At 42.5% G+C, this 17,578-nt stretch overlaps 1 protein-coding gene and 1 pseudogene across 1 annotated transcript; both read left to right on the top strand.

Annotated features, from left to right (window-relative positions):
• The first annotated feature begins 1,253 nt into the window (after positions 1 to 1,253).
• LOC139462618 (uncharacterized) lies at positions 1,254 to 15,899 on the top strand. Its single transcript, XM_071244452.1, has 5 exons — positions 1,254 to 1,413; positions 6,937 to 7,040; positions 7,933 to 7,969; positions 14,975 to 15,106; positions 15,776 to 15,899. The coding sequence occupies exons 1-5, from the start codon at positions 1,254 to 1,256 to the stop codon at positions 15,814 to 15,816; spliced, it is 474 nt and encodes a 157-aa protein (XP_071100553.1). The 3' UTR covers positions 15,817 to 15,899.
• LOC139461707 (uncharacterized) lies at positions 4,420 to 5,690 on the top strand (annotated as a pseudogene).
• Positions 15,900 to 17,578: the final 1,679 nt, after the last annotated feature.

Genomic DNA, 17,578 nt, shown 5'->3' with positions numbered 1-17,578 from the left:
AGCCTGTGACGATACTGAACAGCCTCCGACGATATTGAACAGCCTGTGACGATACTGAACTGTCTGTGACGATACAGAACAGCCTGTGACGATACTGAACAGTCTGTGACGATACAGAACAGCCTGTGACGATACTGAACAGTCTGTGACGATACAGAACAGCCTGTGACTATATTGAACATCCTGTGACTATATTGAACATCCTGTGACGATACAGAACAGCCTGTGACGATACAGAACAGTCTGTGACGATACAGAACAGCCGTGACGATACTGAACAGCCTGTGACGATACAGAACAGTCTGTGACTATATTGAACATCCTGTGACGATACTGAACAGCCTGTGACGACACTGACCAGTCTGTGACAATACAGAACAGCATGTGACGATATAGAACAGCCTATGGCGATACTGAACAGCCTGTGACGATATAGAACAGCCTATGGCGATACTGAACAGCCTGTGACGATATAGAACAGCCTATGGCGATACTGAACAGCCTATGACGATACAGAACAGCATGTGACGATACTGATACTGAACAGCCGTGACGATACTGAACAGTCTGTGACAATACAGAACAGCCTGTGACGATATAGAACAGCCTATGACGATACTGAACAGTCTGTGACGATACTGAACAGCCTGTGACGATACTGATACAGAACAGCCTGTGACTATACTAAACAGTCTGTGACGATACAGAACAGCCTGTGACGATACAGAACAGTCTGTGACGATACAAAACAGTCTGTGACGATATAGAACAGCCTGTGACGATACTGAACAGTCTGTGACGATACAAAACAGCATGTGACGATATAGAACAGCCTATGAAGATACTGAACAGTCTGTGACGATACAGAACAGCCTGTGACGATATAGAACAGCCTATGACGATACTGAACAACTTGTGACGATATAGAACAGCCTATGACGATACTGAACAGCCTTTGACGATATAGAACAGCCTGCGATGATACTGGACAGCCTGTGACAATGTTCTACCACACTTACAACATAGCATCAAGATGGCTGACGGGTGAAAAGCGGGTGTTTCAGGTCTCTCAATACGGTTTGTGTGAACTGAGTTTATATCTACATTAGGCGTTCAAACTAACTGAATCAGAAATGGGAATATATGTGGAGCAATTCCGTGCAAGTATTGGATTGTTTGCACCTGTTAATATAATGATTCTGACGAAAATCAGTCGACGTGCTGCTGCGTCCCGTCCTCCGAGAAGGTTAGTAATGGTGGGCCTCGCTACCCGTTTGACTGTACTGAATCTGATACTCATGCTGCTACTACGTGCCGGGGTAGAACAGAATCCTGGGCCACGTACAGGGATCAGAGATGACCAGGGACCCATTACCCGTGGTAATCCTCGCCAGTTACGTTTGACAACAGAGGGTGAGTCTGTAAATCTTGAATCAGTCATGGACGTCTTGAACAAGCTCACACACAAGGTTGACGATGTCATGATATCGAACATTGACTTCGGGTGTAAACTCGATAATATTGACTCAACTCTTGTATCTGTTACTACTCATCTCGCAGAGGTGAAATTAAAATGTGAGAAATTGGAATCGGAAAAAATGAGAGACTAAGAAAATATGTGTATAATCTTGAAGATAAGGTTGATTACCTCGAGAATCAGAGCAGACGATGCAATATTATCTTCCACGGCGTAGACAGGACGACGGGTGGCGAAACATGGGATGACTGTGAGAATGTAGTGCGTGAGATCATTAAGGATAAAATGGAACTGGATGAATCGCATACTGTTATCCACAGAGCCCACAGAATCATTAATGGAAAAGCGATCATAGCAAAGATACCGGACGATCATGATAGGAAACGGATTTACGAAGCGGCAAAGAAACTTAAGAGTTTCAATATGTGGATTACAGATGATTTTTCAAGATTGGTCAGGGAAAAGCGGAAAAACCTTAAACCTATGTTGACGAAAGCCAGGGAAGAAAATCGTAGAGCGGTTCTGCGCTTTGATAAGCTGATAATTGACGACCAGGTTTTCACGTTCGATGTTGACAAGGATAGGGTGATTGAATTAGATCGGCGTCGGGGTTCCCGATCTGCACGTGCGGGTAGTCATCAGAATGTCAACACGGATTCACGTGATACTACATAGGAATGTGGCCGGGCCCACAACAGCGATATTGATGACGATGATCACACTGTATCTGTGAATGATGACGTGAGTGACTGTCAATTTATTATTAAACATTTCGAGTTTATGTCATGGAACATTAATGGTTTAAGGAGTAAGTTGGATAATACTGAACTAATTGATTTTTGTTCACAGTTCAACATTTTTTGTCTTCTTGAAGTTTGGAGAAACTGTGAGAAAGACATGATTGCAACAGTGTTCCCCAGTTATTGTGTTTATGTACATTACAGAGATTACAATCCGCGAGGCGGTGTGGTTGTATGTGTTCGGTCTGAACTTGAGCGCTATATCAAGTATGTTTGTCTAGATTTCACCGATATTATATTGGTAGTCTTTGAGAAAAGTTTGTTCAGTTCATTGTATGATTACATCTTTGTATTTACATGTATACACCCTACTGGTTCCTCTGTGGTAACAGATGTTAGACCACTGCAAGGTATAGAGTATCTCGAGCAAAGCTTTTTATTTATCACTAATCATTTTCCAAATGGTAAGTTTATAGTATTTGGGGATCTTAATGCCAGGTGTGGAAATCAGTCCGATTTTGTTGTGCATGATGGGAATCGGTACATACCGAGCTTTGAGGACATGGACTATGTGTCTGATTCTTTTGACATGCCAAGACGAAGCCGTGATGATGTATGCAATGAATATGGAAAGGAACTCCTAGATTTATGTTCAACTCATAACATTCACATGTTGAATGGGAGATGTGCGGGTGATACAGAGGGTAGCTTTACTTGTTTTAAAGGAGACGGAGCAAGCTTGGTTGATTACTGTTTATGTTCAAATGACTTATTTACCAGAGATATTGACTTTACTGTACGTACACGGTGTGAGTCTGATCATTTTCCAATCGTTATGTCATTGCAAGTACATACTGACAGTACAACGGAGTATGGGGCAGAAAACGAGGAAAATAATACATCGTCAGATATACTAAGATATGTTTGGAAGGACACTGTTATTGAAACTTTTCGGCAGTCTGTCGCCGATATGTTATCACCTTATGTATTAGATAGTGACAGAGATCAGGTTCCACTTGATATCGAGTCTGCGGTAGAACTTTGGTTGATGTATTTCATATTTGTGCTGAGTCTTGTGGTCTTTTAAAAAAGAAGTATAGTACTGTTTGCCGGACTAAGGATAGTAAAAATTGGTACGATGATGAGTGTATGGAATTAAAAAGACAAAAGTTTAATAAACTTGATCTATTCAGAATCTCAGGAAGTAAGGAACTTTTGAAGGAATATGTTGTAATTAAGAATAAATATAGAGAAATGTGTAGACAGAAGAGATTGAAGCATGATGAACATTGTATAAATGATCTGGTCAATAATAGTAAAAGTGGTAAATCCTTCTGGAGACGCATCAACAATATTATTTCTTCACCTTCTGTGACAGGGAACCCAGGTATTACCAATATACAGTACCAGCATGTGTTTAATTTAACTGATATACTTGTGGATGAGGACAATCTAGATGAGGCAGAATCTTTTATGAACAATCATGATACTAATGAGTGCAATTACTGTAATGATGATGTTATGAATAATCTCCTTAATGCTGATATAACTGAAGAAGAAGTATCATCAGCTATACATAACTTGAAACTGGGTAAATCGGCTGGACCGGATGGAATTCTACCGGAAATGGTGAAATGTTGTAGTACTTCAATCATATCATACTTAACTATAGTTTTTAATAGGATTATGCAAAGTGGTGTATTCCCTTACGAGTGTGCAAAGGGTATAGTAGTTCCCCTGCATAAGAAAGATAATATAAATGATGTCAATAATTATAGAGGAATAACGCTGATGGATGTATTTGGAAAATTGATGACAACAGTATTAAATAATAGACTCAAGACCTTTGCCGACGTTTATGATACAATCCCTGAATCTCAGGCAGGATTCCGAAGCGGATACAGTACAATTGATAATATATTTACATTACAATGTTTAGCACAAAAACATCTCTCTAAACGTCGGGGTAGATTTTATTGTTTGTTTATTGATTTCCGTAAAGCATTCGATTCGATTAACCGAAATCTCATGTGGTATTCATTAATGAAAAATGGAATACATGGTCGTTTATTGGTGGTTTTGAAGGATCTATACTCTAAGATTCAGTGTGCTGTCAGGACATCAAATAACTCTCTTTTAGATTATTTCGAATCACTGAGTGGTGTAAGACAGGGCTGCGTGTTGAGTCCTTTTCTGTTCATGATGTTTATCCATGAATTACAGTCAATGATAGAAAGTAGTGATATGCGAGGGATTTTTATTGGAGAGGAGTTTATGGACATATTACTTTTACTATATGCAGATGATTTGTGTATTTTTGATGACACAGTAATAGGTTTGGAAAGAAAAATTGATATTTTATCCAATTTTTGTAAAAAGTGGGGACTTGAAATTAACATGTCTAAAACCGAAATTTTGGTTTTCAGAAGAGGTGGTACTTTAAGGTATGATGAACGATGGTTTTTGAATGATAAACGTATAAATGTTAGTACTTACTATCTGGGTGTTCTGTTTTCAAATAGATTGTCTTGGACTAAATGCATTGATACTCTCAAGATAAAAGCCAATAAGGCTTTGTTTGCCATTAAACAATTGCAATTTCACTTTGTAAATATGCCAGTTAATATTTTATTTAAATTGTTTGATATTAAGATAAATCCCATTCTTCTTTATGGTGCTGAGATCTAGGGCTGCAAAGATAGTCAAATTGTCGAAACTTTTCATACTAAGTTTTGTAAATTTGTTTTGGGAGTTGGTAAATATGTATCAAGTACGGCAATATTAGCTGAATGTGGAAGAAATGGTTTGCATGTGGATTATCATATGAAGTGTGTTAAATACTGGTGTAAACTGATTAGAATGAATGATGAAAGATATCCCCGACAGTGTTATTTGTTAATGAAGAAGCTGGATGAATGTGGTAGAATTACTTGGGCAACTCATGTTAAATATTTACTCGACATATATGGATTTGGTAATGTGTGGTACGAACAGAATATTGGTGATGTTAAGTGTTTCTTGAAGCTGTTTAGACAACGTTTGTTGGATTGCAACAGAGTATACAGATGAAAATTTATTAGTCTCGTAAATTAAGGTATTATTCACACGTCAAGATATTATTGGATATGGAATATTATGTTACAGCTTTCAGAAATAGAGACCATAGACGTATGATGTGCCTGTTGCGATTAAGTGAATTGCCTATACGGAGTAATCTGGGCAGAAGAGGGGATATTGATTCTTCACAACGCTTTTGTCGGCTATGTAACAGTGGTTGTATTGAGGACGAAGTCCATTTTGTGTTTGTCTGCCCGTTTTACGCAACATTAAGACAAAAGTATATTCCTGTAAGATTCTATAACAATCCATGTATTAAGACTTTTAGTAATCTCTTAAATAGCAAAAATGACTGTATACTCAGAAATGTAGCTAAGTATGTGAAGGAAGCCCTATTATTACGTACCAAGTCGTAATATTATACCCTTAAGATTGTTTGCAATGTAAATTGCTCATATTGTATATTACTATATATAACTGAAATGTACATGGGCCTATGGCCTCCCATACATGAATAAACACACGTATACAACTGGCAATAAGTGACCGGGTTTTTTTTAACAATATAAAGAATATCACAAATATATCACAACCAATCTATCCGAAAACGTAGGGGATCATGAAACATAAAATGTTATGAAAGATCACTTTTGAAAGATTTGAAAGACTGCTAGAAATAGAACGGTTACGGATCCAAAGCCAAGCACACAACAAACATAACACGCGAATCATGCAGTTCCTCCCTGCACGTGGGCTGGGGGTCATTCTTGCATTTCACTCAAATCGCTCTCAGCCATAAGTCGTGTTGATTCATTATCCACTGTAACACATACTCTCTCAACTGTGGGCTTGGTAATTCCTCCAACAAGACCAGATATGGAGCCTCTGTATATAAAAGCTCCACCCGCGCTGTATTTTTGTTTCAGTCTTTGAAATTGATAGAGAATCCGAGAATTAATGATGTCCGATGCGTTTCCTAGGTTTGACTTGTACCCTATGTTCCTATTTTGTTTCATCTTTAAACCCGACTTGCCTTTGCATGTGTTTGTTGCGGTGCGGCTCAACTTCTCGCAAACACCCGATGTCAATACTATTTGATAGTGAATCACAATGTACAAAAACCATGTCCATTGTTCGATTCCGAGTATATCGAGAGCACGTGTCTATGAATAACTATCAAAGGAACACAGGCTCGTGATACAATCGGAATCAGACAATGACTCTGCCTTTGGTATTTGTTTGTTTGTTTGTTTATTTGTTGTTGAGCGCCGCACTCAGCAATATTCCAGCTATATGACGGCTTTCTGTAAATAATCGAATCTGGACCAGACGATCCAGTGCTTGACATCATGAGCATCGACCCACGCAAATGAGATACGATGACATGCTTCAACCAAGTCAGCGAGCCTGACCACCCAATCCAGTTAGCCGCCTTTTAGACAAGCATTGTCGCCTTTTGCGGCAAGTATGGGTTGCTGAAGACAGCATCACTACAACATATGATGGCATGTGATTTAGTGTCCGTGATGGCATGTTGAATATATACATGTATATCTCAGGTAATAGGGATTATATTTGTCCCTAGAGGGGTGAATGAGATTTAAGGAGTGTGCTCTCTTGTACACCACGACCGGAGATGTTAATGCTGCCATGTTGTCCCAGGTTCACAGACTGGTGCTACAGGGAGGATGAGTCAGGGAATGTACTGGGTGGCGGTCATGTTGGGAGTTGCTGTCCTAGCCCAGACTCTGGCAGTTCACAGTCCAGTAAGTAGAACACTTGTATATACAGACACATCCTTGTATTAAAGTAGAACACTTGTATATACAGACACATCCTTGTATTACACTAGAACATTTGTATATACATACACATACTTGTATCAAAATAGAACACTTGTATATGCAGACATATCCTTGTATTAATGTACAACACTTGTATATACAGACACATCCTTGTATTGAATAGAACACTTGTTTATACAGACGCATCCTTGTGTTACAGTAGAACACTTGTATATACAGACATATCCTTGTGTTACAGTAGAACACTTGTATATACAGACATATCCTTGTATTACAGTAGAACACTTGTATATACAGACATATACTTGCATTAAACCATAACACTTGTATATATAGACACAAACGTGTATTAAAACAGAAAATTTGTATGTACAGACATATTCTTGTATCACAGTAGAACACTTGTATTTACAGACACATACTTGTATCAAAATAGAAGACTTGTATATACAGACCCATACTTGTATTAAAGTAGAACACTGGAAAATACAGACATAGATCATCAATATCAATATTATGTACAGATTAAAATAAATAAATGCTGCAAAGAGAGTTTTGGTGATCCTGGCACAGTCAGGCTGGTTAGGCTCATCATCAGCTCAAGGCCCTTGCTCCCTCTACACGCAGCCCAGACAGTGAATGGGACTTCACCCAGGAAGCGCAGCCAAGTCAATTTCCGGAATGTGCAGCCTTCTGCATTACCCAGATTGTCAGTAGGGCTGTATTCCTGGCAGCAAACACGGGTACTCTCCCCATATCAGTCAACAGTCAAACCTGAGGCACCGAGAACAATGAGGACTCGGACAACTTTACGGACATGTTCATTATTGTACAACTGTAATCTTTGTTTCAGAGCTATGCAGCCCGGGTAAAGGCACAGTACCTTCGAGGTAGGTTGTGCACGTGTTGGGTGGATTGTACCTGTGTTGGGAGGGTTGTACATGTGTTGTACATGTGTTGGGTGGGTTGTACATGTGTTGTACATGTGTTGGGTGGGTTGTACATGTGTTGTACATGTGTTGAGTGGGTTGTACATGTGTTGTACATGTGTTGGGAGGGTTGTACATGTGTTGAGTGGGTTGTACATGTGTTGGGTGGGTTGTACTAGTGTTGTGTGGGTTGTACATGTGTTGGGTGGGTTGTACATGTGTTGGGTGGGTTGTACATGTGTTGTGTTGGTTGTACATGTGTTGAGGTGGGTTGTACATGTGTTGGGAGGGTTGTACATGTGTTGGGTGGGTTGTACATGTGTTGGGAGGGTTGTACATGTGTTGTACATGTGTTGAGTGGGTTGTACATGTGTTGAGTTGGTTGTACATGTGTTGGGAGGGTTGTACATGTGTTGTACATGTGTTGAGTGGGTTGTACATGTGTTGAGTTGGTTGTACATGTGTTGAGTGGGTTGTACATGTGTTGAGTGGGTTGTACATGTGTTGAGTGGGTTGTACATGTGTTGGGTGGGTTGTACATGTGTTGAGTGGGTTGTACATGTGTTGAGTGGGTTGTACGTGTGTTGAGTGGGTTGAACATGTGTTGGGTGGGTTGTACATGTGTTGAGTGGGTTATACATGTGTTGAGTGGGTTGTACATGTGTTGGGTGGGTTGTACATGTGTTGGGTGGATTGTACATGTGTTGGGTGGGTTGTAAATGTGTTGTACATGTGTTGGGTGGGTTGTACATGTGTTGTACATGTGTTGGGTGGGTTGTACATGTGTTGTACATGTGTTAAGTGGGTTGTACATGTGTTGGGTGGGTTGTACATGTGTTGTACATGTGTTGGGTGGGTTGTACATGTGTTGTACATGTGTTGAGTGGGTTGTACATGTGTTGTACATGTGTTGGGAGGGTTGTACATGTGTTGAGTGGGTTGTACATGTGTTGAGTGGGTTGTACATGTGTTGAGTGGGTTGTACATGGGTTGTACATGTGTTGGGTGGGTTGTACATGTGTTGTACATGTGTTGGGTGGGTTGTACATGTGTTGAGTGGGTTCTACATGTGTTGAGTGGGTTGTACATGTGTTGAGTGGGTTGTACATGTGTTGTACATGTGTTGGGTGGGTTGTACATGTGTTGTACATGTGTTGGGTGGGTTGTACATGTGTTGTACATGTGTTGGGAGGGTTGTACATGTGTTGAGTGGGTTGTACATGTGTTAAGTGGGTTGTACATGTGTTGAGTGGGTTGTACATGTGTTGTACATGTGTTGGGTGGGTTGTACATGTGTTGTACATGTGTTGGGTGGGTTGTACATGTGTTGTACATGTGTTGGGAGGGTTGTACATGTGTTGAGTGGGTTGTACATGTGTTGAGTGGGTTGTACATGTGTTGAGTGGGTTGTACATGGGTTGTACATGTGTTGGGTGGGTTGTACATGTGTTGTACATGTGTTGGGTGGGTTGTACATGTGTTGGGTGGGTTGTACATGTGTTGTACATGTGTTGGGAGGGTTGTACATGTGTTGAGTGGGTTGTACATGTGTTAAGTGGGTTGTACATGTGTTGAGTGGGTTGTACATGTGTTGTACATGTGTTGGGTGGGTTGTACATGTGTTGAGTGGGTTGTACATGTGTTGTACATGTGTTGAGTGGGTTGTACATGTGTTGTACATGTGTTGGGAGGGTTGTACATGTGTTGAGTGGGTTGTACATGTGTTGAGTGGGTTGTACATGTGTTGTACATGTGTTGGGTGGGTTGTACATGTGTTGTACATGTGTTGGGTGGGTTGTACATGTGTTGTACATGTGTTGGGAGGGTTGTACATGTGTTGAGTGGGTTGTACATGTGTTGGGTGGGTTGTAAAAGTGTTGTGTGGGTTGTACATGTGTTGGGTGGGTTGTACATGTGTTGAGTGGGTTCTACATGTGTTGGGTGGGTTGTACATGTGTTGAGTGGGTTGTACATGTGTTGTACATGTGTTGGGAGGGTTGTACATGTGTTGAGTGGGTTGTACATGTGTTGGGTGGGTTGTACATGTGTTGAGTGGGTTGTACATGTGTTGTACATGTGTTGGGAGGGTTGTACATGTGTTGAGTGGGTTGTACATGTGTTGGGTGGGTTGTACAAGTGTTGTGTGGGTTGTACATGTGTCGGGTGGGTTGTACATGTGTTGAGTGGGTTGTACATGTGTTGTACATGTGTTGGGAGGGTTGTACATGTGTTGAGTGGGTTGTACATGTGTTGGGTGGGTTGTACAAGTGTTGTGTGGGTTGTACATGTGTCGGGTGGGTTGTACATGTGTTGGGTGGGTTGTACATGTGTTGTGTTGGTTGTACATGTGTTGAGTGGGTTGTACATGTGTTGGGTGGGTTGTACATGTGTCGGGTGGGTTGTACATGTGTTGAGTGGGTTGTACATGTGTTGTACATGTGTTGGGAGGGTTGTACATGTGTTGAGTGGGTTGTACATGTGTTGGGTGGGTTGTACAAGTGTTGTGTGGGTTGTACATGTGTCGGGTGGGTTGTACATGTGTTGAGTGGGTTGTACATGTGTTGTACATGTGTTGGGAGGGTTGTACATGTGTTGAGTGGGTTGTACATGTGTTGGGTGGGTTGTACAAGTGTTGTGTGGGTTGTACATGTGTCGGGTGGGTTGTACATGTGTTGGGTGGGTTGTACATGTGTTGTGTTGGTTGTACATGTGTTGAGTGGGTTGTACATGTGTTGGGTGGGTTGTACATGTGTCGGGTGGGTTGTACAAGTGTTGTACATGTGTTGAGTGGGTTGTACATGTGTTGTACATGTGTTGGGAGGGTTGTACATGTGTTGAGTGGGTTGTACATGTGTTGTACATGTGTTGGGAGGGTTGTACATGTGTTGAGTGGGTTGTACATGTGTCGGGTGGGTTGTACATGTGTTGAGTGGGTTGTACATGTGTTGTACATGTGTTGGGAGGGTTGTACATGTGTTGAGTTGGTTGTACATGTGTTGAGTGGGTTGTACATGTGTTGAGTGGGTTGTACATGTGTTGAGTGGGTTGTACATGTGTTGAGTGGGTTGTACATGTGTTGAGTGGGTTGTACATGTGTTGTACATGTGTTGGGAGGGTTGTACATGTGTTGAGTGGGTTGTACATGTGTTGGGTGGGTTGTACAAGTGTTGTGTGGGTTGTACATGTGTCGGGTGGGTTGTACATGTGTTGAGTGGGTTGTACATGTGTTGTACATGTGTTGGGAGGGTTGTACATGTGTTGAGTTGGTTGTACATGTGTTGAGTGGGTTGTACATGTGTTGAGTGGGTTGTACATGTGTTGAGTGGGTTGTACATGTGTTGAGTGGGTTGTACATGTGTTGTACATGTGTTGTACATGTGTTGTACATGTGTTGGGTGGGTTGTACATGTGTTGAGTGGGTTGTACATGTGTTGGGTGGGTTGTACATGTGTTGAGTGGGTTGTACATGTGTTGTACATGTGTTGGGAGGGTTGTACATGTGTTGAGTGGGTTGTACATGTGTTGGGTGGGTTGTACAAGTGTTGTGTGGGTTGTACATGTGTCGGGTGGGTTGTACATGTGTTGAGTGGGTTGTACATGTGTTGTACATGTGTTGGGAGGGTTGTACATGTGTTGAGTGGGTTGTACATGTGTTGGGTGGGTTGTACAAGTGTTGTGTGGGTTGTACATGTGTCGGGTGGGTTGTACATGTGTTGGGTGGGTTGTACATGTGTTGTGTTGGTTGTACATGTGTTGAGTGGGTTGTACATGTGTTGGGTGGGTTGTACATGTGTCGGGTGGGTTGTACAAGTGTTGTACATGTGTTGGGTGGGTTGTACATGTGTTGTACATGTGTTGGGAGGGTTGTACATGTGTTGAGTGGGTTGTACATGTGTTAAGTGGGTTGTACATGTGTTGAGTGGGTTGTACATGTGTTGTACATGTGTTGGGTGGGTTGTACATGTGTTGTACATGTGTTGAGTGGGTTGTACATGTGTTGAGTGGGTTGTACATGTGTTGAGTGGGTTGTACATGTGTTGTACATGTGTTGGGTGGGTTGTACATGTGTTGTACATGTGTTGGGTGGGTTGTACATGTGTTGTACATGTGTTGGGAGGGTTGTACATGTGTTGAGTGGGTTGTACATGTGTTGGGTGGGTTGTACAAGTGTTGTGTGGGTTGTACATGTGTTGGGTGGGTTGTACATGTGTTGAGTGGGTTGTACATGTGTTGGGTGGGTTGTACATGTGTTGAGTGGGTTGTACATGTGTTGAGTGGGTTGTACATGTGTTGAGTGGGTTGTACATGTGTTGTACATGTGTTGTACATGTGTTGTACATGTGTTGGGTGGGTTGTACATGTGTTGAGTGGGTTGTACATGTGTTGGGTGGGTTGTACATGTGTTGAGTGGGTTGTACATGTGTTGTACATGTGTTGGGAGGGTTGTACATGTGTTGAGTGGGTTGTACATGTGTTGGGTGGGTTGTACATGTGTTGAGTGGGTTGTACATGTGTTGTACATGTGTTGGGAGGGTTGTACATGTGTTGAGTGGGTTGTACATGTGTTGGGTGGGTTGTACAAGTGTTGTGTGGGTTGTACATGTGTCGGGTGGGTTGTACATGTGTTGAGTGGGTTGTACATGTGTTGTACATGTGTTGGGAGGGTTGTACATGTGTTGAGTGGGTTGTACATGTGTTGGGTGGGTTGTACAAGTGTTGTGTGGGTTGTACATGTGTCGGGTGGGTTGTACATGTGTTGGGTGGGTTGTACATGTGTTGTGTTGGTTGTACATGTGTTGAGTGGGTTGTACATGTGTTGGGTGGGTTGTACATGTGTCGGGTGGGTTGTACAAGTGTTGTGTGGGTTGTACATGTTTTGGGTGGGTTGTACATGTGTTGGGTGGGTTGTACATGTGTTGTGTTGGTTGTACATGTGTTGAGTGGGTTGTACATGTGTTGGGAGGGTTGTACATGTGTTGTACATGTGTTGAGTTGGTTGTACATGTGTTGAGTTGGTTGTACATGTGTTGAGTGGGTTGTACATGTGTTGGGTGGGTTGTACATGTGTTGCGTGGGTTGTACATGTGTTGGGTTGGTTCTACATGTGTTGAGTGGGTTGTACATGTGTTGAGTGGGTTGTACATGTGTTGAGTGGGTTGTACATGTGTTGGGTGGGTTGTACATGTGTTGGGTGGGTTGTACATGTGTTGAGTGGGTTGTACATGTGTTGAATGGGTTGTACATGTGTTGAGTGGGTTGTACATGTGTTGGGTGGGTTGTACATGTGTTGGGTGGGTTGTACATGTGTTGGGTGGGTTCTACATGTGTTAAGGTGGGTTGTACATGTGTTAAGGTGGGTTGTACATGTGTTTTGGTCGTGTATGTGAACACCCGTGTTTCTGAACAGCCATGATATATGTAAATTCGTGGCTGTGAACAGTCGAGTATGTGAACAGTCGAGTATGTGATCAGTCGAGTATGTGATCAGTCGAGTATGTGATCAGTCGTGTGTGTGAACAGTCGAGTTTGTTAACAGTCGAGTATGTGAACAGTCGAGTATGTCAACAGTCGTTGTGCATGTCAACAGTCGAGTATGTCATCAGTCGAGTATGTGAAGAGCGGGTATGTGAACAGTCGAGTATGTGAACAGTCGAGTATGTGAACAGGTAGGTATTTGATCAGTCGAGTTTTTCAACAGTCGTGTGTGTGAACAGTCGAGTGTGTGAACAGTCGAGTATGTGAACAGTCGAGTATGTGAACAGTCGAGTGTGTGAACAGTCGAGTATGTGAACAGTTGGGTATTGGAACAGTCGAGTTTTTCAACAGTCGTGTGTGTGAACAGTCGTGTGTGTCAACAGTCGTGTATGTCAACAGTCAAGTATGTGAACAGTGAGTATGTCAACAGTCGAGTATGTGAACAGTTGGGTATTTGAACAGTCGAGTTTTTCAACAGTCGTGTGTGTGAACAGTCGTGTGTGTGAACAATCGAATGTGTGAACAGTCGAGTGTGTGAACAGTTGAGTATTTGAACAGTCGAGTATGTGAACATTCGTGTATGTGAACAGTCGAGTATGTGAACAGTCGTGTGTGTGAACAGTTGGGTATGTGAACAGTCGTGTATGTGAACAGTCGTGTATGTGAACAGTCGTGTGTGTGAACAGTCGTGTGTGTCAACAGTCGAGTATGTGAACAGTCGTGTATGTGAACAGTCGAGTATGTGTACATAGGTGTATGTGAACAGTCGTGTGTGTCAACAGTCGTGTATGTCAACAGTCGTTTATGTCAACAGTCGAGTATGTGAACAGTTGAGTATTTGAACAGTCGTGTATGTGAACAGTCGTGTATGTGAACAGTCGTGTGTGTCAACAGTCGTGTGTGTCAACAGTCGTGTGTGTCAACAGTCGTTTATGTCAACAGTCGAGTATGTGAACAGTCGTGTATGTCAACAGTCGTGTATGTAAACAGTCCAGTATGTCAACAGTCAAGTATGTGAACATTCGAGTATATGAACAAGCGAGTATGTAAACAGTCATGTGTGTAAACAGTCGAGTACGTGAACATTCGAGTATGTAAACAGTCATGTGTGTGAACAGTCGAGTATGTGAACATTCGAGTATGTAAACAGTCATGTGTGTGAACAGTCGAGTATGTCAACAGTCAAGTATGTCAACAGTCAAGTATGTGAACAGTCGAGAATGTGAACAGTCGAGTATGTGAACATTCGAGTATGTAAATAGTCGAGTATGTGAACAGTCAAGTAAGTGAACATTCGAGTATGTAAACAGTCGAGTATGTGAACAGTCAAGTATGTGAACATTCGAGTACGTAAACATTCATGTTTGTGAACAGTCGAGTGGCCTTGAAGTGTCCCCATTTGACTACCCATGTGTGCGCCAGTAGTGCCGTGACTGCGAACTGTCGTGTTTGTGAACTCTTCGTGATCCAACGCCTTCTGCTTATCTGCAGGGAGGAGATCCGACCTCAACAACGCCATCAATGCCTTGCCGGAACAGGAACCTCTGGAGACCCCCCAGGGTAGCGACCCCAACATCGGCGACCAGTTGATGGAGGAGTTCCTTACGTTCCTCACGTTGAAAGGTGAACCTACAGTGATATTTAGTGAAATGAGTGCCTGACCCCGCCTGCTGAGACAGGGCATGCTAACCTACAGTTTTATTTAGTGAAATGAGTGCCTGACCCCGCCTGCTGAGACAGGGCATGCTAACCTACAGTTTTATTTAGTGAAATGAGTGCCTGACCCCGCCTCTGTGCTATAATACACCCGTCCTGTTAATCCTCCATTACACACAACTGTGTATGTTTATACGCTCCTTCATTTAAATATAATGTCAATACAGGAGATGAAACAGTCTTGATTATCCACCGAGACAGACGCCATTTGGCGTAAAGGACAAAACAGCTATTAAAATGAAAACAAGTGATGAGTCCTGGTGTTTCATTTCAATCGCACAAGCTACTTTGACATTCTTCAGATATGTTTTCAGCACGTTTGTCAAGTGCTATATTTAAAGATATCACGGCTGCCAAGTAGTAAGTAACTGATACCAGATGCGTCTTTGTAGTTTGAATCAGACACCTTGGTGTGTTCAAAGACAAATCATGTACTAAAAACCATTATCATGACGATGTCAAGATATTGATAGACGACGAACCTTTTACGTAAATAGTTCACATACTTTGTTGATTTGTTTGCTGCTTGATATCGTATTCGCCAACAGGTAATCTGATGATTGATATCCCTTTCAGAAACGGGCTTACTGGATCTCTGTCTGCACATGAAACGCTGACAGAAGGCAAAGCTGAACCTATAGTGCTGAGCAAACTGTTTCTCCATCTCAAAACAAATAAAAGCGTTTTAAGCAAAGCAAATATTTTTAGAAGTAGATTGTAATTTGAATAAACATGGTTGTGTTATGTTACTGATTGGTTTATTAATCTTAAGTGCAATAGAAGGACGACAGGATCAAAGTCTTGTGTCACTACGGCTCGCATTGGATAGAAAAATCTAGCACCTGAAGAATGGAACGACTCTTTTCGCATGAGTGAGTGAGTTGGGTTTAACGCCGCTTTTTTCCAGTTATATCATGGCGTGTCAGCTAAATGTGGGAGGAAAGGCCAAAGTGATGCAGGTCTCAGGCGTTTACAACTGCGGTGAAATCTACGAGCACGGGTATGGTGCTGACAAACCTAGAAACATAATCGGGGCGAACCTGGATTCGAACCCACAATTATAGCTTTCTGGCGTGCCCAAGGGACGTAACTCTACACAGCGAATCGCGGCGCCTTAGACGACAGGGAAACCCGTGACCCCTTTTCTTATGAACCTTAGTATCCTGATATATGAGTAATTCAGACAAACAAGTGATAGCAAATATCTATGAGCAGGTATAGATAAGCAAACATACGTCATCAGATCGTGTCGTACATGGGGTACACCCACATCAAGCTGTACAATGAATGAGTGAGTTTTTACGCCGCTTTTAGCAATATTCCTTCAATGTCGCATTATGGAACATAAGAAAGGGGCTTCACACATGTTACACACGTGTGCGTTTGAACCCGGGTCTTCGGCGTGAGGAGCGAACGCTTTAACCACTAGGCTACCCAACCGCCATCACGCTGTCCATAGGAGATCACGTACATCATCAGATCGTGTCATACAATAGGTACATACCTGCATCACTCTGCACATCGGAGCTCACGTACGTCATCAGATCGTGTCATACATGGGCACATATCTGCATCACTCTGCACATCGGAGCTCACGTACATCATCAGATTGTGTCATACATGGGGCACATACCTGCACCACTCTGCACATCGGAGCTCACGTACATCATCAGATCGTGTCATACATGGGGCACATACCTGCATCACTCTGTATAGAGGAGCACACGTACGTCATCAGATCGTGTCATACATGGGGCACATACCTGCATCACTCTGTACAGAGGTGCACGCGTACGTCATCAGATCGTGTCATACATGGGGCACATACCTGCATCACTCTGTACAGAGGTGCACACATACGTCATCAGATCGTGTAATACATGGGGCACATACCTGCATCACTCTGTACAGAGGAACTCACGTACGTCATCAGATCGTGTCATACATGGGGCACATACCTGCATCACTCTGTACAGAGGTGCACACGTACGTCATCAGATCGTGTAATACATGGGGCACAAGCCTGCATCACTCTGTACAGAGGAACTCAGGTACGTCATCAGATCGTTTACTATATGGGGCACATACCTGCATCACTCTGTACAGAGGAACTCAAGTACATCATCAGATCGTGTCATACATGGGGCACATACCTGCATCACTCTGTACAGAGGAGCTCACGTACGTCATCAGATCGTGTCATACATGGGGCACATACCTGCATCACTCTGTACAGAGGAGCTCACGTACGTCATCAGATCGTGTCATACATGGGGCACATACCTGCATCACTCCGTACAGGTCCCCATGGTCCCTATTATGGTGTCCTAAGTTTGGTTGCTGGTGATCTCTAGCCCATTTTTATAATGTATTGTTCAG

Source organism: Haliotis cracherodii, unplaced genomic scaffold (genome assembly GCF_022045235.1).
Source record: "Haliotis cracherodii isolate W230 unplaced genomic scaffold, xgHalCrac1.p SCAF_15, whole genome shotgun sequence".
NCBI lineage: Eukaryota > Metazoa > Mollusca > Gastropoda > Lepetellida > Haliotidae > Haliotis > Haliotis cracherodii.
This window is presented reverse-complemented; position numbering and strand designations above follow the sequence as displayed.